This window comes from Mytilus edulis, chromosome 3 (genome assembly GCF_963676685.1).
Source record: "Mytilus edulis chromosome 3, xbMytEdul2.2, whole genome shotgun sequence".
Classification (NCBI taxonomy): Eukaryota; Metazoa; Mollusca; class Bivalvia; order Mytilida; family Mytilidae; genus Mytilus; species Mytilus edulis.
The window spans coordinates 45,627,501-45,651,846 of NC_092346.1; the positions used below are offsets into that span (position 1 = coordinate 45,627,501).

Sequence of the window (24,346 nt, forward strand, 5' to 3'; positions counted from 1 at the left end):
CAAAGAGCAGTCGAAGGCCACGAATGGGTCTTCAATCATTTCCAGTTAGTCAAGCAAAAATAACCTCTTTAGCAGAAAAAACTAAGTGATGTTTTAAGCTTATTATATTGCACACGAGAAAATAGATATATATTTCCGTTTTTAAGTGTTGTATTTTACACATGATAATATATATAGAAATATATATCCTGTTTAAAAACACTATTTCATGAGAAATAAGATGCGTAAGTTGTACATTTATTAATAAGTAAAAAAAATGAATTTTAAGCAGGAAAATTTTATTTTTGAAACGATATTTCTAAAATCTTTCAGAAACTTTGTAATATAACTAATTTTAAGCTGTCTACATATAATCGTTGTAGGCGAATTGAATGGTTTATATACATGTTTGCTATGCTATGTTTCCTGCATTTGAGATTAAGTTAATATACCAAAGGAACGTTAAACAGATATACATGTGCGACAAAAGTATTAAAGTGGTATTTTTCACAGACACGAACGATGCATAGGGATTTGCCTAATCAATATTATATGTCAAATTTTTACTTATTAACACGTGGTTAAATTCTTATCATTAAAAATAAATTCGTTAACATTACATATAAAAATCAATTAAAATTTTAACAAACCTAGATACAGGTATTAAAAAAACGTTATGCTGTATAAATTATTTTCAATACAATCAAAGGGTTTGGAATCATGTTATTGACTGACCCTCTGGTCTCTTTCGTCCCTCTTTTATGTTCAACTGAAAAATTGTCTGTACAGTGTCAGTATTATTTGATGTTGTTTTGCAAAATCCAGGAGAGAAAAAAACGCTCCATCACTACGAATTGGTCTCCGAGGATTTCAGCTATCAATGACAGCGGATGTTAATTTTTTTTATTAGCAGACCATTTTATCTTCTGAAATCTATATAGTATGGCAAAAAATATATTTATGTATTTTCGTCAAATGAACTTATTTAAAAAAAAAAAAAAAAGTCAGGTTGAATATTTATTTTTTACTTCCAACTTGTAATCTTAATATATTGTATCTCCCCATTTTTGATAAAGAGAACACTTTTGTACTGTAAACGCCTACCTCTCATTTACTCGAATTGAAATTTGCGCAGAATAAATATTATCGTATGGCTATATCACAATTGACGCTGCTTCACGTGGCCATGTGAAAGTAAAATCGTGTTTTATAGTACGAGCCCAAATGGCAAGTTTGTGCTTTATCTGATCACTTGGTTCTGTCTCTTAATTGTCCGTCGTTAATCAACATTCTTCATCTTTAATTTCCTCTCCCCTTATAAAAATTGTCGAACTAACTTTAACCACAACCGTCCTTGAAGTGTTTGGTAAATAGTTCCTGGTCCAGTTATTCTTGTCCTGGTACTCCTGTCAACATTCGATGATGATGCATTATGTCAACAAAAGTTCCATAACGGCATTAAAAGGTAATCGACTTGTTATTGGTTAATGTCCCTAAGACTTTACCAAGTTTATAAACAACTTGTACGTGCATTCTCTAGTCCATATCACAATTTTTCATGGGGAAAGGACATTCAATATCTTATCCGTAAAAAACAAAAATATCATAAAAGTAAAAACAACAAAATATTAAAAAAAATTAGTAATAATAAAAAAAAAAAAAAAAGAAGTAAAATCATAAAAATACTGAACGGAAAGTCCCTAATCAAATGACAAAATCAAATGATAAAACACATCCATCGAATGGACAACAACTATCATATTCCTGACTTGGTACAGGTATTTTCAAATGTAGAAAACGGTGGATTGAACCTGGTTTTATAGCACTAAACCTCTCACTTGTATGACAGTCGCATCAAAACCCTTTGAAAAGAGGATATTTATTCAGATGCGCCAGAATGTAAAGTAGTTCTTGGTTGACAAATGGCTAACGTTGTTCCTAATGGAAGTTAAAATCAGGTGGTGTCGCATTCGATGCTAATGAGACGATGTTAAGGATTATATTTGGAATAAAATTCTTCAAAAGGTACACAGATATGTATTGCTTCTTTTGACATCTGATTTAGATGTAAGATTTCAAATGTACCATCGTACCCTTTTGGTATAATGAGTTTGGTGTCATTTCAGACCTATTATATTTCACAGAATCAATTAAATAACAACTGAGCTATTGATGGACAAATTGTCTTACTAAGCACATGTTTCGGATATTGAAAATTATTGTACATTCTTCATCAGTTCTTACTTACTAGTAACGGGACATTTATCCCGACTAGTGCTGGCAATACTGTTTGCTGATTCTCCAACCTTTTCTATTGTCGATCATTATTTTGTTGTTGATTTATTTGTTTTCTTGTTATGAAAAAAGAATTAAAATATTGTTACAATGAAGTTGTAGAACTTTTTTGTTTTGAGTTTTATTACTTATGAAATTAAAGAGTACTTTAATTCTAGTTATTTTAGCTAAAATAACCTCCTTTAGCAGAAATTAATAAGTGATGTTCTACGCGTTATATTACATACAAGAAAAAAGAAATATATTTCCGGTTTTTAAGTGTTATATTTTACAAACGATAATATAGGACATATAGACATATATATCCGGATTAAAAACAACACAACTCCATGTGAAATAAGACAGGTCTTTAGGTGTAAGTTGTTCATTTATATATAAAAAAATGTTTTTTTAAGCTTTTGAAATAAAGTTTTGAAACGATATTCCTCACACTTTTCAGACACTATTGTAAAAAAAAACTAATTTCAAACTGTCAAATATAAACATTGGTCTACATATAATTCTTGTAGGCGAGCTTATTATCTATGTGCATGTCATTCATGAAGCTATGTATCCTGCATTTGAGATTAAGTAAATACCAAAGGAACGTAAAACAGATATGCATTTCCGACAAAAAGTTTTAAAGTGGTAGTTTTCAACAAACACGAACAATGCATATGGATTTGTCTAATCAATATTGCATGTACAAATTTTACTTGTTAACACGCAGTTTATTTTCTTATCATAAGGAAATTAAATTTCGTCATCATTACATATAAAAATCAATTAAAATTTTAACAAACTGGTGTATACATTTGTTATTTTCAACTGTAAAGTTGTTTGTACAGTGTCAGTATTATTTGATGTTGTTTTGCAAAACCTAGGAGAGAGAAAAAAACGCTCCATCACCACGAATTGGTTTCCGAGGATTTTAGCTATCAATGAACTTATTGGTCGTGACAGCGGATGTTAATCTTGTATCAGCAGATCATTTTACCTTCTTAGATCAATATAGTATCGTAAAGATATTCATGTATTTTCGCCAAATGAAGTTATTTAAAAAAACATATTGTCAGGTTGGATGTGTTTTTGTTTCTTCCACTTGCAATCTTAATATATTGTACCCCTTTTCTAATTTTTTACACAAAAGACCACTGGATTGTGTGCAGTAAAATCCTACCTCTTATTTACTCGAAGAAAAATTGTTAAGAAGAAAAATCTCGTATGGCTTTATCACAATTGACGTTGATTGTCTTACTTCACATGGCCATGAATTTGATGTCAATGAGCCAGTATGTGCTTTTTCTGATCACTTTGTTTCTTTTCTTCCTTTTCTCCGACATCTGTCCGTCGTTAGTCAATCCGCTTCGTTTTAATTATTTCCTTCTTAAATACATTTGGCAAATAAAAACCAACTTTAACCACAATTATCATTAGAGTGTTTGGTAAGCATAGTCTAATCCACCATTGATTTTCGTCCTGTTACTCCTGTTAATATTTGATGATGAGGCATTATGTCAAACGTCCTATAACAGCATTAGAAGGTAATCGACTTCTATATGGTAAATGTCCATAATACTTTACCAAATTTATAAAAAAAAAAAACCTGGAATGTTCATTCTCTAGTCCATCTAACCAGGGGTTTTTTTCTGGGAAAAGGACATACAATATCGTGACCATGAAAAACACCACGGACTGAGATAAAAAAAATAGCTCAAAAGTAAACACAACAAAAAACTAAAAAAAGTATTAACAAAACCCTTTGAAACGAGTATATTCCGGTGCTCTAGAATGTAAATCAGTTCTTGCTTGACTAATGGTAGTCGTCGTTCCTTGGGGAAGAATTCGATGCTGTCATGATTTGATATAAAAGGACCGACTTGTGACTATAGGACAAGTGAAATATATATATATATTCGTGCGTATCAAGGACACAGATAATTTCTTAACAGTAAACAAAGTCATAAGGACGAATATGACGTTTTTGAAGCTATGACTTCAACTTCAATTTAAGTTCATTTTCATTTTTCGAAGTTTTATGTGACGTCCATTTTCACTGAACTATAGTGTCTAACAATACTTTGTGAGGTTGACGAAAATAACCTTAAAACGATCGTATTGACTGTTGATGTCAAAAAAAGGCAAATCGGTTTATTTTGACTTTACTTACTGACTACTTTAGTTTGGGATTAACTGTATGGTTTTTTTTTAAACCTTGAAACATCTATAGCTTCCTTGTTATAACACCAACCATCCATCAAGGGCAACATGAAAGGGCTTCACGCCCTATAAGTACCATGTCAACTAGGAGACCTTTTGGGAAAAAAAGTAAAACCTCAAAAATACCGAACTCTGAGGAAAATTCAAAACGGAAAGTCTTTTATCAAATGGCAAAATCAAAAGTCCTAACACATCAAACGAATGGATAACAACTGTCATATTCCAGACTTAGTACAGGCATTATTCTTGTGTCTCATTGTGAATTAAACCTGGTTTAGTCATCAGAATGAGTTTTGTTCTGGTTAAGCTACTTTGGACTTGATTAAAAGCATTTGATGTAAAAATAAAATGAAATTGGTGTTTTCACGTGTAGTATATTTCATATCTCCTGTTGCGCCATTTAAATACAAATGAAAAAAAAAGTATATACGTTCATGGTTTTTCTTAATATTTTATTCACTTTTGATTATATTTTTTTAGCTCTGTGAATTTTACGATTTCTTTGAGAAAAAAACCCAATTTATTTCTGATCCAATTTCAACATGAATGTAGTCCAGTAGAGTTTAGTATGATATAGAATTTGAAAAACGGCGTGCCATACACCCAGGGCAAAAGCCTCTTCAATAGTTTTCTGGTTATTTTAGTGTGTTTTTGTAAAAGGCAGTCTTGGTTGGAGATTTATGTTGAATATTTCAACAACTTTTATAGAATTGGGAAAGTTAAGAGCTTAATAAAGTTTGTCAATAAGATCCTAAGAAGTCTTTTGTTTCTTTGGTTTGCTATCTCATTCGTGTATTCTCAATATGTCCTATAGGTCATGCTGCTTTCAGTATTATATTATTGACCTAGATTCAGCATATCCCCAGGTTAAACTTGTTACAAGGGGTAGATTTGTAAGGGTTCCGCGGAACCCAGTGTCTCGCCTACTTTTGCGGTTAGTCTATGTAATCTTTTAATTGTATTGATTGATTGATTGTTGGTTCTTTTACGCCGCATTACCAACAATCAATGATCAATCAATCAATCGTTTGATTGTAAGAAGCCTCTTAACATGTTTGAAGTCTGGAGCTGGCATGTCAGTTAACTGCTAGTAGTCTGTTGTTATTTATGTTTTATTGTCATTTTGTTTATTTTCTTTGGTTACATCTTCTGACATCAGACTCGGACTTCTCTTGAACTGAATTTTAATGTGCGTATTGTTATGCGTTTACTTTTCTACATTGGCTAGAGGTATAGGGGGAGGGTTGAGATCTCACAAACATTTGTAAGGGTTCCGCGAAACCCAGTGTCTCGCCTACTTTTGCGGTTAGTCCATGTAATCTTTTAATTGTATTGATTGATTGATTGTTGGTTGTTTTACGCCGTATTACCAACAATCAATGATCAATCAATCAATCGTTTGATTGTAAGAAGCCTCTTAACATGTTTGAAGTCTGGAGCTGGCATGTCAGTTAACTGCTAGTAGTCTGTTGTTATTTATGTATTATTGTCATTTTGTTTAGTTTCTTTGGTTACATCTTCTGACATCAGACTCAGACTTCTCTTGAACTGAATTTTAATGTGCGTATTGGTATGCGTTTACTTTTCTACATTGGCTAGAGGTGTAGGGGGAGGGTTGAGATCTCACAAACATGTTTAACCCCGCCGCATTTTTGTGCCTGTCCCAAGGCAGGAGCCTCTGGCCTTTGTTAGTCTTGTATTATTTTAATTTTAGTTTCTTGTGTACAATTTGGAAATTAGTATGGCGTTCATTATCACTGAACTAGTATATATTTGTTTAGGGGCCAGCTGAAGGACGCCTCCGGGTGCGGGAATTTTTCGCTACATTGAAGACCTGTTGGTGACCTTCTGCTGTTGGTTTTTTTTTTGTCTATGGTCGGGTTGTTGTCTCTTTGGCACATTCCCCATTTCCATTCTCAATTTTATTGGTAAAAATCCAGGTTGGTTAATGAATCTAATAGATGTTTTGAAAACTTCAACTGCAGACTGTATGTTATATGAACTGGAAGAAAAACTAAGTTTATTTATAAGTAATATACGGAAAAACAGGAAACACATTTTTACAAAAATGCTAGCTTTTGATCACAAAAAAGCTTCTGTCCAAGTTTGGTAGAAATCCAGAATAGTTTTAACATGTTTAAGAAAGTAATTAAACTTTTTTTTTTTACCTGAGTGAATGTTATGTAAACTGGCAGAAAAACTAAGTCCATTCATTGGGAATGTACACAGGTGTATAAATATGTCTCTGGTTTCTCACGGTAATCGTCAAGTTAAAGTGAAATACCGTGGAAATACCACCATTCAACTCCGTTTCTTATTTTACTTTAGGGGTCCCAACCATTATAGAACATTTCTTTATAATTATCCTAAACCTAAAATCTTACCCTAACCCATACCTAACCATAACACTAGCTCTAACCATGAAACATAACCCTAACCTAAAACATATCCTAACCTATACGATAACCATTACAATGAAATGATAAACCCTTCCCCTGAAGTATAGTAAAAGAAGGCCGATGCATTGGCTAGATCATATTTTTTTCAATTGTTGACCTAAAATTTCTAAATATATTTGCCATGATATCAAAACAATGATTCGGAAGAAGAAGAACTTACTCGGAATGTAATTGCAAACTCACGGAGTTGACCAATTTAATTTAAACCGGAAAAGGGTCGTGTTTTGTTCCGTCAATTTTTAGAGTTTTACTATTTGTAAACAAAATGGCAGAGGTAACAGAAATATTATTTGTTCTTTCGGTTCATTTGTGCATAACTTTCCTCTTAGGAAAAAGTTAAATGCTTTAATCAGATAATTTTAATCTCAACAATAATTTTCGTAATTAAAACCCATATTTTTTTCAATATAATGGGGGATAAACGCTATGTTTTGTTTACTCCCACGAACATGGCAACGTTAGCGACTTTTTTTGTTTTTTCTTCTATTATTTGTCCATGAACGTGCACATGATGGAAATATACCCTTTTAAATACAAGAGAAACCTGAAACACAGTTACATTTTCAAAAGTCATACTTTAGAACATGATTCTTTTGTATAGAACCTCTGTCACTGTCATACAAATCTAGACCGAATAATCTGTCTCTTGTGTGGGTACATTTGTCATTTCATTAAAAAAAAAGAAGAAATAATAATAAATAGCCAAATGATGAAAAGAAAATATGAAATGACAAATGTACCCACACAAGAGACAGATTATTCGGTCTAATACAAATCCAGGTCTGTTTGTCCAAAATCATGTTCGCTCCCATTCTTGTTTGCCCCTTTCACATTCCAACACCTGCATCCGTTCACACTCTTTTGTAAAGTTTTTGTGTTGAATAAATTATGCTTATGGACACAGGAGGTGAATGTGCTTTGAAATTGACGATGCCAATAGGGAATGTGTCAAAGAGACAACAACCAAAGAGCAGAAAACAGCTGAAGTCCAAAAAAAGGTTCTTCAACACAGCTAGAAAATCTGGCCTCCTGAGGTGTGCTTCAGCTGGTCTCTTAACAAAAAAGTGTATTAGTTCAGTGATAATGTACGTTGTTTTAACTAAACTCTAAAATATATAAATGAACTAAAATTAAAAATCCTACAAGACTAAAAAAGGCCAGTGGCTCCTTACTTGGGACAGGCGCTTAATATAAATGTGGCATTGTTAAACATGTTTTGTGAGATCTCAACCCTCTTCCTATACCTCTATGCATGTTTTGGGAGCGAACAGACCTGATACATATGTACCCTGTCAGACTGTCTGAGTAACTCAGTAACTGACATAATAAATTTTTTAACTTGTCCATATTCATTTGCTCAAATCAAAAGTTTAAAATTTTATCATACTTTAAATTTCTAGAAACAAAAGTCAAAGCAACTCTGGATTTGAAGAGTAAAATTTTTTCAAAATCTTGTACATGCACATGTATCTTTCATTTTTATAAACATGATAAACTTGAATGAAATCAACAGCATTTGAACTTTTTCTGCATGGTGTAAAATAATGTTTATTTTATGAGTTTTTACATTTCTAAAATGAGTTAATAACAAAATAAACAATGTATGTACATACCTCTTTTTCTAGAGATACAGGAAGACCGATTCAGACGAACATGAACAGTTAGTAAAGAAAGCACATGCGAAGGCAATGGATGGAGGTACATGTAGCAATGATAACATACTTACAAATGTATAATAGTTAGACAAATACTGTGGATTCATTATCATGATTATTATTTGTTGGATATTAAATTTCGTAGGAAAAAGTAAACCACAAAATTAAATGATCAACAAATAGCAAATTTTCTACAGCAGTACAGGAATATATGCAAATTTCAGCAAAACCACGAAATAAAATATCCACGAACATTAAAGTGTTCCCGATTCCACGAAAATTGGTACCCATGAAAATAAATGAATCCACAGTATGAGTTTATAATATAATTGCTTAACATGCTAAAGGAATAGTAGTGTTTATTTCAGGGACAGAACAACTTTGTCTCCAATGATATTTTGTTTTTGTGAAATTTTACCCCCCCCCCCCAAAAAAAAAAAAAAAGAAAGTAAGTAATTGGGACCAGATTGTAAATGACCATGATAAGACAATTATCTTTTAACACAGGTTTAAAATGTGAACTATAACATATCATTAAACAGCTTAAACAATTAGCAAAACCAGTACAGATTGTGATGATATGCAATAAAAGGTCCCACAATGACAATACATGTATGTAAATTTATAAATGCTACTAGTACATGTATATCTGTTTTTGTCTTACTTGCAAAGAAAGTCATGGAAAGCAACATGTGTGTACTCAATTGCTAAATTGTATCTTATAGTGTGAATTGAATTTCGAAGACTAAGAGGTTCTAATATGCACAGCATGTTTTTTTTTAATGTAAATATGTAAAATGCACTACTGTTGTAATCAATTATTTTATTTAATTTATATGTACATGTATCGATAATAAAAATATGCAAATATAAATGTATTCTTTTATTACAGCTGTTGAAATAGTATTGTGGTTGAGAGATCGTAAAGGCATACACGTTAATTTAGAAGATGGTCATCAGGCTGAAGCAGCAGATTTGTTTGAAATTGTGTTAGAACAAAGAGGGCTTCCACCAGAGAGTGAAAATGTTTTCTCTGTATGGCTGGTATCTCCACTTCTAGGTACCAACAAAATCTATAAATCAAAATTTATTCATATGAATATCATGAACATAAATTAATTTTAAATGTAATATTTTTTCTGTCTATTCAAATAACCTAAAAAATGTGGTACACACTTAATAAGAACCCACTGTATTATTGTCATTTCTTAATTGATTTTCAAGTGAAATTTATTTAGACCAATAATTTATCATTGTTCATTGGACCAAATGTATAGTGAATCGAACCATTCAGCACCTTTGAAAACTCTGTCAACTTATTATTCTTGTGACCTAAATTAATTGAATTGCTTTAATAGCCTGATACTACCTTATATGACTAAAATGAACTACAGGGTAATGCCCTTGAAACAGCAATCATAAATCACAACAAAGTTATGAAATTTAAGATGGAACAGTATTATTAAAGAACATTATTGCAACAACTATTAATGGCTACAAGTTCAATCTAATGTATTAGATTAAAATCTCAAGGAATCCTTCATACATCCAAACATTGTGTACATATTAACCTCTTTTTTGATTTTTTTTCAGAACTTCGATTAAAGAATCACCACAAACCATTCCAGTTAGCCCAGTTGTGGGATGATTTCTGTGCTATGTATACTGATTCAAGTGCTGATGAAATTACACGAGGTAAGATACTATTCCAGCTTGTCCAAGTTTGAAATACTTACTTCAATTAATAAACTATCCATATTCTGATGTTGAGATGAAATTAGTTGCCAATAAAAGGTGTGGATAGGTGTTTAGACACTAACTGCTTCTACAGGAGACAAATGCAAAATAAGATATACTAATCAAATTATCATCTCTACCTCCAATCAAAATACTCTGAACAGTCTTGGTCTGAAAAAAAAAGAAAGTTTTTTAAAAGTATGGACCTTGTGTCTGACCAAGTCATACCCGTAGCCAGGGGGTTCGGACGACCCCCCCCCCCCCCTTGAAAACCAATAAGCACTGTTAAAGTCGAGTTTGTGAGTCCAACGAACCCCCCCTTGGAAATTCCTGGCTACGGGCCTGCAAGTTGCAGATTTACAACAATATTTGATTATCTCATATATATATGAGTTGATGATTGGTGTATGTCTATATGACAGCAACCTAAAAACAACAAAATCAGTAAAGACATTTAGAGGGCATCATAAAGTCTCGATCTACAGACAAGTGCCTATTCCATAAAATGTGAAATGATGGAAAGTCTTGATAATTGAAAGCATTTAACAGATACTACCATATGTTGCTGTTGACATTAATTTATTTAAAGGAAAAACCCACTGATCTGTGATATAGTATAGGTGCATTAACATGTGGCAGGTGTTTGAACTATTCTATAACAGAATAGGCAATATAAAAGAAAATTTTGTAAAACTGTCCAATTCCAATATTAAAATCTATATCTATGTAGAGACATTAGTTAGTAAAGTACATTTCTATTCATTTCAGATGAACCAGTTGTTATGTTCCAAAGAAATGTCTTCCTTACTTTAGAAGAGGAAATGAAGGTTTGTATTTCTACTGAAAAAATAACTTCTTTTAACAATACATTAAAAAGCATTGGCCATTCTATAGAAGTTTTTTTTTCAACTTGTTTTCTATCACCATGATCACAATATTCATATTGATATGTACATTACTTGTAACTTAACTTTTTCATTGTTTCTGTAGCAAATTACGGGAAGATCCTTACAATATTGTTTTTGAAAATATGTTTCTCAATCACCCAGATTGTCGAACAAACAAAAGGTTGTAGAACATTTACCCAAGAACAAAAGGGGAAAAAACAGCAGAATGCTATAGTCACAACTCAAGTAACTTTTTGTTCTTTTACATATGGTGCCTTATCAATACAAAAATATATATTACATATAACCAATCGTTGTAACATAATGCATGACTCATTGACTTTCATTGAAGGCTATAAGAGGTTATGGCGAGTATAAGGTAACAGTTCTCGTACTAATCATACACATAATTTTAGTACTGAAGCTTTGTAGAACACATCATAATAACAATGTTGTTAGATTTTTGCAATTTTTAAATGTGCATCATGTTATGTGATTTGCACTCTGTAAGGTAATGTCTGATTAACAACTCTCAAGTATAGAAAAAGCAGAATACTTTTTATGTGGATAAATATATTGACAAATATTGTAATCAATACCTCAGAAAAGATATTCCATATTTTTAATACTGACATGTTAGCACTAGCTCACCAATGTACTTGTTTTTCTAAAGAATAATTGATGAAATACAACATGGGAGAATAAATGAATAAGAATTTTTAATTACAAGATGTGTTATATGAAATATTGCATAGGAAAATTAATTGTTTTTACTTTATTAGTTATGAACATACATGTATATAGAGTGATGTATTTACTCGAGTTCACATGCTTTATATTATACATAAAAACAACAAATTCCACAAATGTTGATTGACTTTATATTTGAAATATCAACTTTGTAATGTATAGTATTTTAGGTTTAATTTAGTTTCAATGGCTTTATTAAAAACATTTTTTTTATCATTACCAGACACCTTAAGGCCTAATATTTATTTTAATTCACATATTTGTTATTGAAAAGACAAACATCTGTTGACAGAAAATTTTATCCTTGAAACTTTAGTATAACATTGATTGCTTGCAGTAATTGCAAAATATATATCAGCTTAAACTATTAATGATGCCACATAAAATAGTTATCAAAAGTACCAGGATTATAATTTTATACGCCAGACGCGCTTTTCGTCTGCATAAGACTCATCAGTGCACTCAGATCAAAATAGTTAAAAAGCCAAACATAATATGCTTTATACACATAATTAGGATGCTTATAATACAGTTTTACCACATGTCACAACATGTCCAGTCATATCATTTGTGTTGTCATAAAAATGTTGTTTTTGGCAACATAAATGCATATACTTTCCACTGGATGTAAAATACCAATCTGACTTCAACATTATTGATAGATTTTGATTTTTCTGTGATTTTCAGATTCACCACTATTGTCTGTAGATTTCCCAGTAGTTGGGACACCAATTCTAACATAACAGATAAACTAACCACAGTTAAAACTTTTTTAAATATGTTCCCCTCTAAAATGGTAAAATGATTTCTTGATATTTTTTTTTAAATATGTCTTCCTCATAGAAATTTAATTTTTACAGCACATTCCATTGAGTGTGTAGCGAAAGGTAATATCTTTGGTTAGCTTGCTTGTTAGCTGAACCGTGAAGTCATTATAAGGACAGGTATACTACCCTCCTTTCGTAGTAGCATAGTCCAACAGACAGATCGATTGGTTTTCTGTCGGACTAATCTATTCTTAAAGTAGGGTAAATTACCTAACCTAACAATGACTTCACAGTTCAGCTAACAAGCACGCTAACCAAAGATATTACCTTTGGCTACACACTCAATGGAATCCGCTGTAACAGTCTTTTATCCCTTGTTCTTGTTACTGTGGATTTGATTTTTTTCCATAGGAAACAAATTTCTGTGGATTTCGTAGTGAAACACAAAACTCTAATTTAAATGCTCATCAAGTACAAATTTGCTATAGGCATGTTAACAGCCTTTTCCAAAACCATGAAATCAAATATCCATTTAAATACAGTTATTTCTAATCTATGAAAATTTGTACTCATGAAAATAAATGAAACTTCAATATTTAATTTTACCATGTGTTTTATTCCATTCATTTAATCTATTTTTACTGGACTTCTTTCTAATGTCATTGGTAATTTTTTGAGTAATATATGTTGCTTTTTTGCAGTCCTCTAATGAAACCATTTTGTGTTTACTGTACCATGAAGCCAAGTTTAATGTTGCAGAGGGAAGGTATATCATGGATCATTCCGACTATCATGCATTAGCAGGAATCCAGGCTTTGATACATCTGGGTCCCTATGATCCAAAAAATCATGTTCCCTCTCAGTATAGGTAAGTCACTTGTGGTACAATCTTGTAGGCAAAGGTTACAATCAAAACTAACCCCTTCTCTCAACCATAGGCTGATTAAGAAAGAATTGTAAATACAGTGTTGCACCATCTAGTTACCAACAAAAGTCACAACCCACTGCAATTACATCATTCTAAATCAATAGCTTGATATCTCTTCAATTGGGAGATGTAATAATGGTTGTGTCCAGGGCTCACGCTTCCAGGCAACTAGGGGGAAGAAGAAGTTTTCCAGACCGTCACTTTGCTTTCACTGACCCCCAAAAGCGAAAACAAGTCACCCTGTTGTTTACGCAATCAGTCGCTTTCATCATCGGACATTTTCAATTTTCACCAAGTTGATGAAACATCAATTTTTTATTGATAATTAAAGAAATTCAGACATAAAAGATTAATTTTATTTTAAAAGTATTTTCTATGAAGTCACATACATAACAACATTATGAGTATTTGAAAAAAAAAAAAAATGAGGCAAGATGTTTTATTTTTTTTATTTTGACAGTCAAAAAATAAAATCTGGGCCAAAACGTAGAATTTAAGCATTGTATTTAATTACTTGATGTAAATTCAATTCATTGTCCTTTTAATTATCCATTTTTGATTGGTCTGGAGGAGAGTGTAACATTAAAAAAATTGTCACCCGCTCAGCCATGTGATAGAGTAAATTAACACCCTTGTATTAGCCAATCAAAATATGGCATTTTAACGTGAAGTAAAATAATAGAATTTATTTAATACAGTGAACAAGACTTTTATATTGTTTTTATTAAACTTTTTTCCACCATTTTTTAAAAGGTGCATACTATACACAGTCAAATATGGTGAATAAATATGTATAAAAGCCAATGCAATATCATTTTTCATTACAGAGCCAACCTGAGCAAATTTTACCCTCCACACATGTATAAATTCAAACTCCAGTTGTTACACATTGGTAAGTCAAAAGAACGTCCATGTGAAGAAATGTTCATGGAAGCACACAGACAAATATCTGCAAATCACAGAGATGAAATCCGTGGTAGTGTTCTAAGAGATTTGTACAGACAGTACTTACAGATATGTTGGAAGTATCCATGCTATGGGTAAGTTTTCTGTTATTTACCCGTTAGGGTGTTGGTTGACTTGACCAAACCGTCTTTAAATTAGTACTCAAGAAGGAAAAGATACCAAAGGGACAATACAAATCATAGTCAAAGTAAGATGGACAGACAACATTTTGGTTAAAGCAAAACTGTGCAAGAACAAACAACAGTACACAGAAAACTAAAGATTTAGAAACATCATACATAAACACTTCCAGAAAGGGTTGTTAAACTCAGGTACTATGGATTCATTTATTTTCATGGGTACCAATTTACGGTTCTTGGATTAAGGAAAACTAACATGTCCATGGATATTTATTTTGTTGTTTTGTCGAAGTTTGCATACAAGCCTATAGTATAGGAAATTTGTCATTCATTGAACATTTAAATTCGTGGTCCAATGAATAATAATGAATTCACAGTACTCTGTTAGGGTTATCATTTCCTACTCCACTGGTCTCTTGTTAAAGTGCTAATCACAATTTAATATTCAGTGACATGTCACATTTGGTGATGTCATAATTGAGGAAAATAGGACTTCAAGTTCTATTGGATATGTGCTGGAATTGTCCATGCAGGAATGGAAAGGTTACAATAGGAAACTATAATCCACATTGTCAGTTTCTAGATGTGATTAAAAGATACATATAAAGCATAATTAACCTTATGTCAGGTGACTTATTCCAAGTTCAAGTGGACAGATTCAAACTAATTAGATTAAATAAACATACAGTTAACTCTCGTTGTCTTGAACTCGGTTGACTCGAAATTTCGGATGAGTCGAAGTTTTCACGTGGTCCCAAACTTTTTTCCATATAAATGTACGTAATTCGACTCCTGATGAGTCGAAATTGGATGAGTCGAAATTTCGGTTGAGTCGAACTAAATTTACGATCCCAAGGTTAACAAAAGCATCAAAATTCATTATTTATCTCAAACTAATACACATATGTCAAAACATAACGTCCGGCATTTAAATGGATTGAAGAGTTAATCTGACAATACATGTGTAATTAAATTTCCAGTCACTGACCACTGTATTGATTTATGACATGCTAATTAACTGGGCATTTAAAAAGTCGGAATGCGAGTACATATGTTCAAACTCTTTTAGATCATTTTTTAGTAGCAATAAACAAAAGAACTATGTCAATTGGACATGCTTTGATACTATTTATGCACTTGAATTTTTACTTGATAACATTTTTGTTCGCTTTGGAGATTCCGTATATCGTCAAGTTATTGGAATTCCAATGGGGACTAACTGTGCACCACTTATTGCGGACCTGTTTTTGTATTGTTATGAGTTACAATTTATGACTAAAATTAGCAAAGACCCATCAAAACAACATTTGATACAAAAATTTAACAATACTTTTAGATATTTGGATGATATATTGGCTCTAAATAATGACGACTTCAGTATGTATACTAAAGAAATTTATCCTGTAGAACTTACTTTAAATAAAGCTAATGATAACAATGACCACTGCCCTTTCCTCGATCTTGATATCTATATCATAAACGGGAAGCTTAATACAAAAATTTATGATAAAAGAGATGATTTTTCATTTCCTATTGTTAATTATCCATTTTTAGATGGTGACGTTCCCTTGTCACCATCTTATGGTGTTTATATATCTCAACTTGTACGATTCGCTCGTGTATGTAACAATGTATTAGATTTTAGCGAGAGAAATTTATGTATTAATGAAAAATTATTACACCAGGGTTTTCGATATCACAAACTGGTCAAAACATTTACTAAATTTTATCACCGGTATAAGGAAATAATTCGTAAATATAACTCAACATGCAGACATCTTATACGTTCAGGTATTTCACATCCAAAATTTTATGGAAATATTCTTTATAAAGCACAAAAATGTCAGTATTCTCCTCAGAAACTAACAAAACCTTTAAATAGACTTATTAAAAGGGGATATAGTTACGATACTGTTGTCAGGTCATTAAAGATTGCATATTTTGGCTTTAACATTGATTCACTGATAGGGTCTTTGCATCGGAACTAAACACATTTATTTCTAAAAAAAACAGTTGTTGGCATGACACGGGTTATGTTCTTCTCATATATTTTATGATAGTATGATACTAAACCCCTAACGGGAGGGATTGTACCTGATATTCATATGATGAAGACATAATCTTTCAATCAGTTTAATTGAGGTCTGGAGCTGGCATGTCAGTTAACTGCTAGTAGTCTGTTGTTATTTATGTATTATTGTCATTTTATTTATTTTCTTTTGTTACATCTTTTGACATCAGACTCGGACTTCTCTTGAACTGAATTTTAATGTGCGTATTGTTATTCTTTTACTTTTCTACATTGGCTAGAGGTATAGGGGGAGGGTTGAGATCTCATAAACATGTTTAACCCCGCCGCAATTTTGCGCCTGTCCCAAGTCAGGAGCCTCTGGCCTTTGTTAGTCTTGTATGATTTTAAATTTTAGTTTCTTGTGTATAATTCGGAGTTTAGTATGACGTCCATTATCACTGTACTATTATGCATATTTTAGGGGCCAGCTGAAGGACACCTACGGGTGCGGGAATTCTCGCTACATTGAAGACCCATTGGTTGCCTTCGGCTGTTGTTTGCTCTATGGTCGGGTGGTTGTCGCTTTGACATATTCACCATTTCCTTTCTCAATTTTATTTCCACGAGTGTTTACCTAAGATTATCTTTTATAGAATTTTTATAAATAATTAGTGATACATTGTTAATGTTCATGAAAAAGTATTTAAAATGTTTACAAAACAATAAATTGTAATTTACACTAATGAGCTTCGGTAAGTATAAAGTAAGGATTATGACTTTCGTTGATGATCACCTAAAAACTACTCAATCGGCATCTTTAATCTTGTTGTATTTTCTTTTGAAAAGAAGAGTGAGATAAAACAAAACGAAGAGGAATATAAATTTCTAAAGTCTCTTGTATCCGAGAATAAACAATTTTGTCAACTATAAACAACCTGAATAACGAAATTATCAATTGGAAATTACTCTCTCGGATAAAAGCCATAGGAAAAAATTGTAACTGAAACAGTTGAATAAGTAAAAATAATGTTATTATGATAATGAAAGACCATGACATACACATACATCGATCTGATACCAGAATATCGATCCCTTTCCCATATTTATCCGGATTTATTTTAGCTTTACCAAGCTAAGCAAGAGTTGTGTCCCTTGTTCTGTCAAACTTCCGGTTTTCGTTTGAGTCGAACTACTTGTATCTCGAAATATTTCTCCCGTCCGGCTGACTTCGAGACAACGAGATTCGACTGTATTTTATTGTCTAAATAAACAATAGGATTGGATACAAGTTATATACTATTTGAACTATATAGAATTAATTTAAAAAACTATTATTACATGTATGTACAAAAACAAAACATAAATGAAATAGTAATTCAAATGCAATAAAGCCAAAAGACATGAAACATACAATATATTTGTTTGCTTTATTTTAACAGGAGTGCCTTCTTTGAAGGAGTGATAGAAAAACCCTGTCATAAAGTGAAGAAAGCTATTTTGGGTTGTCAGCAAACTGAAGTTTTAGTTGCAATAAATACAGATGGAGTTACAGTTACTGATAAGGAAAAACCAGTAAGTGAAATAATATCAAGAAATCAGACCATTCCTGTATCAACCAGAGGACCAAATGTCTGGGGACAGAATATTTATAATTTGATAATACAGTGAAACCTGTTTAAACCGAACCTCTTCGGGACTTAAGATTTTGTTCGGTTTTGGCCGATGTTCAGTTTTTGTCGAGCCTGCAACTTTTGTTGCGGAAAGCTCGACATAGGGATAGTGATCCGGCGGCGGCGGCGGCGGCGTTAGCTCACTTCTTAAAAGCTTTATATTTTAGAAGGTGGAAGACCTGGATGCTTCATACTTTGTATATAGATGCTTCATGTTACGAAGTTTCCGTCAGTCACATGTCCAATGTCCTTGACCTCATTTTCATGGTTCAGTGACCACTTGAAAAAAAAGATCAAATTTTTGGTAATGTTGAATTCTCTCTTATTATAAGTAATAGGATAACTATATTTGATATGTGCGTACCTTGCAAGGTCCTCGTGTCTGTCAGACAGTTTTCACTTGACCTCGACCTCATTTCATGGATCAGTGAACAAGGTTAAGTTTTGGTGGTCAAGTCCATATCTCAGATACTATAAGCAATAGGGCTAGTATATTCGGTGTATGGAAGAACTGTAAGGTGTACATGTCCAACTGGCAGGTGTCATCTGACCTTGACCTCATTTTCATGGTTCAGTGGTCAAAGTCAAGTTTTTGAGTTTTGGTCTTTTTATCTAATGCTATATGCCATAGGTCAACTATATTTGGTGTATGGAAATATTTTATGATCTTTATGTCAGTCGAGCAGGTTTTATTTAACTGTGACCTCATTTTCACAGTTCATTGCACAGTGTTAAGTTTTTGTGTTTTGGTCTATTTTTCTTAAACTATAAGTAATGTGTCAACTATATATGTTGTATAGAAGCATTGTTAGCTGTACTTGTCTGCTTGGCATGGTTCATCTGACCTGGACCTCTTTTTCAAGGTTCATTGGTCTTTGTTTAGTTATCTTGGTTAATGTTAAGTTTATGTGACAGTTGTAATAAAGCTTAGCTTTATACTTAGGACTATTAACATAATATCAATGATTAGTATAGAAGGCGAGACATTTCAGCGTGTGCACTCTTGTATCAAGTTCACATCGCATGCAATTTGATATGACGGTGCTAAAGAACATGTTTGGTTTAGACAGGTTTTCGGTTTATGCAGGATTCGGTTTATTCAGGTTTCACTGTATGTGTTTTAAAGACACTCAAAACAGTTTTAATAAGGACTAGAATTCTTCAAATAAGTAAAAAAGATTGTCAACCACTGATGAGTGACTTGGGGTCAGGCTCCATAATATGTGGTTGGGTTAAGATATCTTTTTATCCCAACACAGTTGACCAAAAAGTCGTATATAAAATGAAACATAATAAAATACCCATAGAATCACACTATAATAGATAGCTAAGACACAAAAGAGTAAGAACAATAAAAAAAACACATGTATTAATCTGTATCAAAGGAATAATTGCAGTTTAAAACTGAAAACTAAATGAAATCATCCTTCTATCTTATGTCAGTTATTGTACTTCATAGAAGATTTTATATAACAATGTCCTAAACATTTCAAGAAAGACATGTTCCTTCGCAATATGCATAAAAACTTGTGCATAAATTTAGTACAGAAAAAACATAATTTGAGTAAACATTAACAAGCCCATTGGTTTTTGTCCCAAAAAGTACCATACACATTGATTGAAACAGCATGCAATCTTCAACATAAAGTCTGTTTATCAAAAGACAAAGACTTTTTGTTGGTTATGTTTATCTGGCTTGATTTATCTGACCTTGACATTATTGTCATGGATTATTGATAATATTAGTTTAGTTTAACTTTATCTTTGTAAGACTTTAAACATAAAAGTAATCATAGTTAGTAAAGAAGGCAAATTATTTGAACTTTTAAAAATATATGCCAAATTAGGGTCATAACCCATATTTTATGGCTCACCGAACATTATTTTATTCTGTAGGAAGTTATTTTGGCAGTACCTTATGAAGAACTGTCATGGAATTTAGACACTAATGAAGATGAAGATGATCTAATACCATGTTTATTGGTACAGTTTCTGTGTAAAGAGGGAAGAGATTGTAATACTAAAGTGCTACAGATATACTCCAGACAGGTATGCCGATTTTTCGTGGATTTTGTTAAACAGTGGAATCACGATTTTCAGTGGTTCAACAAATTAGAAATTTTCTAAAGCAATGTATGTAGACTTTGCCAAAACCATGAATATGCAAGTTTTCATCAAACCGTGAAAATAAGTGCCCACGAAAATAAATGAATCCACAGTACTTACTTAAAGATTAAGAAGGGATAAGGGTGATTATTAGCAGAACAATTGAAGTGCATGTTATACAAATTCATGTGAGATTTACATTAAAGTAATAGGTATGTGCAACATTTAACGTAAGATTTTTTTTAGATTTAATAGTCAAAAGATGGTATAAATCTATTTTCTTTTCAAATTGATACATGTTTTAGAAAATTGTACAAGGTCATCTTTGTCAAAGAGGAGGGGTGAACTTCAGTTTAAATAAATATTATAATCTATTAAATTTTGATGCTTTATAGGGTGCAAATTTATAGTGTTTATCATCTGGTACAGAAAAGGTATTGAGGTAGCCCACCTTTTTACTTTAATAGATTCAACTTCAATGCTTTAATTACATTTTTACTTTTAGGCCAAACTAATGGATGCATTGATAGATTCATCAGTAAAACGTAAGCTCCAGAGAGGTTCCTTACACGGAAGAGAAGACTATGGAGATGGCGGAGGAGAAATATACAGGAATGGTTAGAGACTTAGTGTTGATATGATGAAACTGAAGAATAATGTGTACTAAAAATTATACTCAAAGCCAAAGCAGTTTAAAAACTTTATTAAATCTCTGAATCTGAATTAGACCATATAAAAATAAGGAGAGGTGCATGATTGCCAATGAGATATCTATACTCAAAAGCGTAATGATGTGGATGTAAGCAACTTTAACTTCCAACAATAAGAAGTACCCATACTGTAGTGTATCCTCACTTATAAATGGCCCCAACAGAACTAAATGTGAAACAATTCAGACAAGAAAACTAAAGGCTTAATTTATGACGAACAATAAATGAAATGTCAGACTGAAAGTTATCAACAACAACCACTGAATAACAGGCCTTTGATGAAACTGTTTTATTTTCAGAAAACTTTTGCAGGAAGGTAGAAAATAAGATGGAAAAAATGTGTCTGACAACATACTCATTAGAAGGTACTGGTATGTCTTTTTTTCTGTTAGTCCTTTTATCAACACCATGGTTATACTCAACATTTCTGTACTAAAAGTGTAGCTGAGATGAAAGTTTTCAGAAATGATTAAAAATATAGGGCTGTACCAACTTGTTAATGTGCATAGATATAATCATTCTCTTATCATATAGGGCTGTACCAACTTGTTAATGTGCATAGATATAATATTTTTACTTTTGACATTAAAAGTGATTTTGTAAGGTGTAAGGATTAAGAATTTAAATTTCTTGTTATGAATTACATTTAAATATACCGGTAAGTATGTGACAGAAACATTTTTTATAGCCCAGCAACGAAGTTGTTGTTGCCATATAAACTCATCTTGTTTAAGTATTTGTTCTGCTCGGCTAATTTTTGACAAAATTACTTTGATAAATTGTTGTAAAATCACTGTTGTACAGACTCTTTTTCTAAACACTTTCAGATATTGGGATGATTTTTGGCATGTGAGTTAACCAAGATGAGTTACAGATCAAGTTTAAGTTTTGTTCCGCTCAGCTAAATATTGCCGAAATTACGGGCTATGGACTTTGATAAATTGTTTAAAACAGTTATACAGACTTTTTCTCAAAATGCTTTCAGATATTGGGATGATTTTTGGTATGTGGGTTACTCATGATTTTGCCAAAATTAAGGGTTTACAACTTTGAAAATTGTTGAAAATCACAGTTAAACAGACATTTTTCTATACGCCTCCAGATTTTGAGCTGATTTTTTATATGTAAGACTACCATCATGTTTGTGTCCACATGTGTTATTGAAATTGCAAATTTTTCATCTTTTTGAGACAGGGCCATTCGTGTCGCTTTGACACACATCTAGTTTCAATAAATTATGTAGTTGGAAGTGACAGATTTGTTTTCTTGCTTCCCTTAATATAAATCATCAATTTAAAAACATGAGCCCCTACTCTTTAGTATGGTTGACAACTACAACAGGAACTTATTGTGTGCCTTTATTTACTTTTAGAAACAAGAGGATAATTAATGGATGACAGATGAAGTTACTGCATAATATGAATTGAAGCACGACATCTATGCATTTCCGCCCTGATTGGGGTCTATTGTTACTGTTTATATTGACTTGGTACAAGTAGATATTACTTATTGGTAGCTTTACAGACATATTAAATGGTTGTAGAATGTTATTTAGACTAAGTTTTGTTCATAAAAATATCCATTGTTGCTTACTTAGCATTTCATCTGCATATAATATATTTCAGTCTTTGAGGAGAAGTTATACTTCACATAAGATGTCAGAGATGAATTTAAGATTGTTGAAATAAAGGAAATTTATCCTACTTTCTACATGTTCTAGTAGTAAGGACATTTTTTATTTACCTGCATTGTAATAAAACTATTTATTGAAATATTTATAATTTAGCAGTTGCAATTTTTAATGTATTAATCAAAACAAATTTTATACTAAGTCGTGTCTGTTGTAATAACATGTTTAACTAGCTTAAAGTACATTATTTGATTGTATAATATATGAAATGTGATTTTAAAGCTGGGCACTGATGAAGTTATTTTCTGTTTAGTTTTAACCTCACAAATACACAATGTCATCACAAGTGAAAAGTTTATTGTTCAACAACTTTAAACAAAATTACATATTTTAAATAAATTTCAATCAGATCACTCCCGTATTTGTTTTCCATACAAGGTTATATATATTAAGAAATAAAATGTTTTTTTTTACAATGTATCCACCATGACTTTGACATTTCTGTTTTGTTTTGTTAACCTTGTTCCATTTGTTTATATTATGTCAAATATTTGTTTTTGAGAATTCTGCATTGATGGTAATGTGCCTTTTCCCGTTTTTGTGAACTTATCTGTAGTACATGTTTTTTCTCAATGATTATGTCATGTTTTATTGGTAATTTTTTCAACAATTTTGTAGATATTTGATTTTACATCAATAGTGTTACTGTAGTCGTCATATTTTGTAAACATTCACCACATATTAAAACAACATATATGAAGATTTTGTATAATGATGAGACCTTTCAAACTTTTATTACATATGAATATCTTTCCTCAATGAGATTTTAGTAGATTCTAAAAGTAACTGGAGAGGATATAGACATTATGGCTGATAACAAATTCTATATTTTTGTCATGTTAAAAACTGTTTTTCTTTAGAAGCTTATTAGCTAAAGTATTCATAGCTTATCTAGTTCAGGTCTATTTTCTTTTGATGGAGGTAATAATGATAGACAATTAAATAGCACATTCCATTTATAGTAGCAACTGGTGTACACTTTGTAACCTTTGACAAAGATTTTATAAGTAAATAAGTCTACACCAGATACTGCTATACATGTATAGAATGATTTCATTTTAGTTTAATTAAACAGTTTAAAGTATTCAAAAATAGATAAATTTAATATGTTTAATTTTGGAAGTATGTTTTATTACCAAGTACTAGTTTTTTAAGACTAGATGTCTTATTCCAGATTTACTTCTAAATGCTGGCTGTGCTTGTAAGAATTATGTTTTTCAGAAATATTTTTATAAATTGTGATATTTTTTGTTTATATTGTATACATCTAGTTTACATACTTTTGAATAAAATAAATGAATCATTAAAAGAAAATTATTATGCCAACTAGAAACGATGCAACATGGATTAAGCACAATACAATCTGTATAGCTACCTCTAATAGTGGTAGTTTTTGTATGGCCGTGACAAAGGATAAT

General features: G+C 31.7%; 1 protein-coding gene across 10 annotated transcripts; it reads left to right on the top strand.

Moving 5' to 3' along the window:
- The first annotated feature begins 199 nt into the window (after nucleotides 1–199).
- LOC139514305 (FERM domain-containing protein 8-like) lies at nucleotides 200–24,242 on the top strand. Of its 10 annotated transcripts, none has more exons than XM_071303364.1 (13): nucleotides 202–224; nucleotides 8,558–8,630; nucleotides 9,480–9,647; nucleotides 10,181–10,282; nucleotides 11,093–11,151; nucleotides 11,564–11,590; nucleotides 13,430–13,596; nucleotides 14,484–14,696; nucleotides 18,192–18,324; nucleotides 20,319–20,471; nucleotides 21,034–21,145; nucleotides 21,538–21,609; nucleotides 22,611–24,242. In XM_071303364.1, exons 2-13 carry the CDS (start codon nucleotides 8,621–8,623, stop codon nucleotides 22,622–22,624), a joined length of 1,230 nt encoding a protein of 409 aa, XP_071159465.1. In that variant the 5' UTR covers nucleotides 202–224; nucleotides 8,558–8,620; the 3' UTR covers nucleotides 22,625–24,242. The 10 variants fall into 10 exon arrangements, with proteins under 10 accessions (XP_071159470.1, XP_071159465.1, XP_071159468.1 ...); XM_071303363.1 differs by lacking the exon at nucleotides 202–224 and adding an exon at nucleotides 2,569–2,629; XM_071303359.1 differs by lacking the exon at nucleotides 202–224 and adding an exon at nucleotides 7,158–7,206.
- Nucleotides 24,243–24,346: the final 104 nt, after the last annotated feature.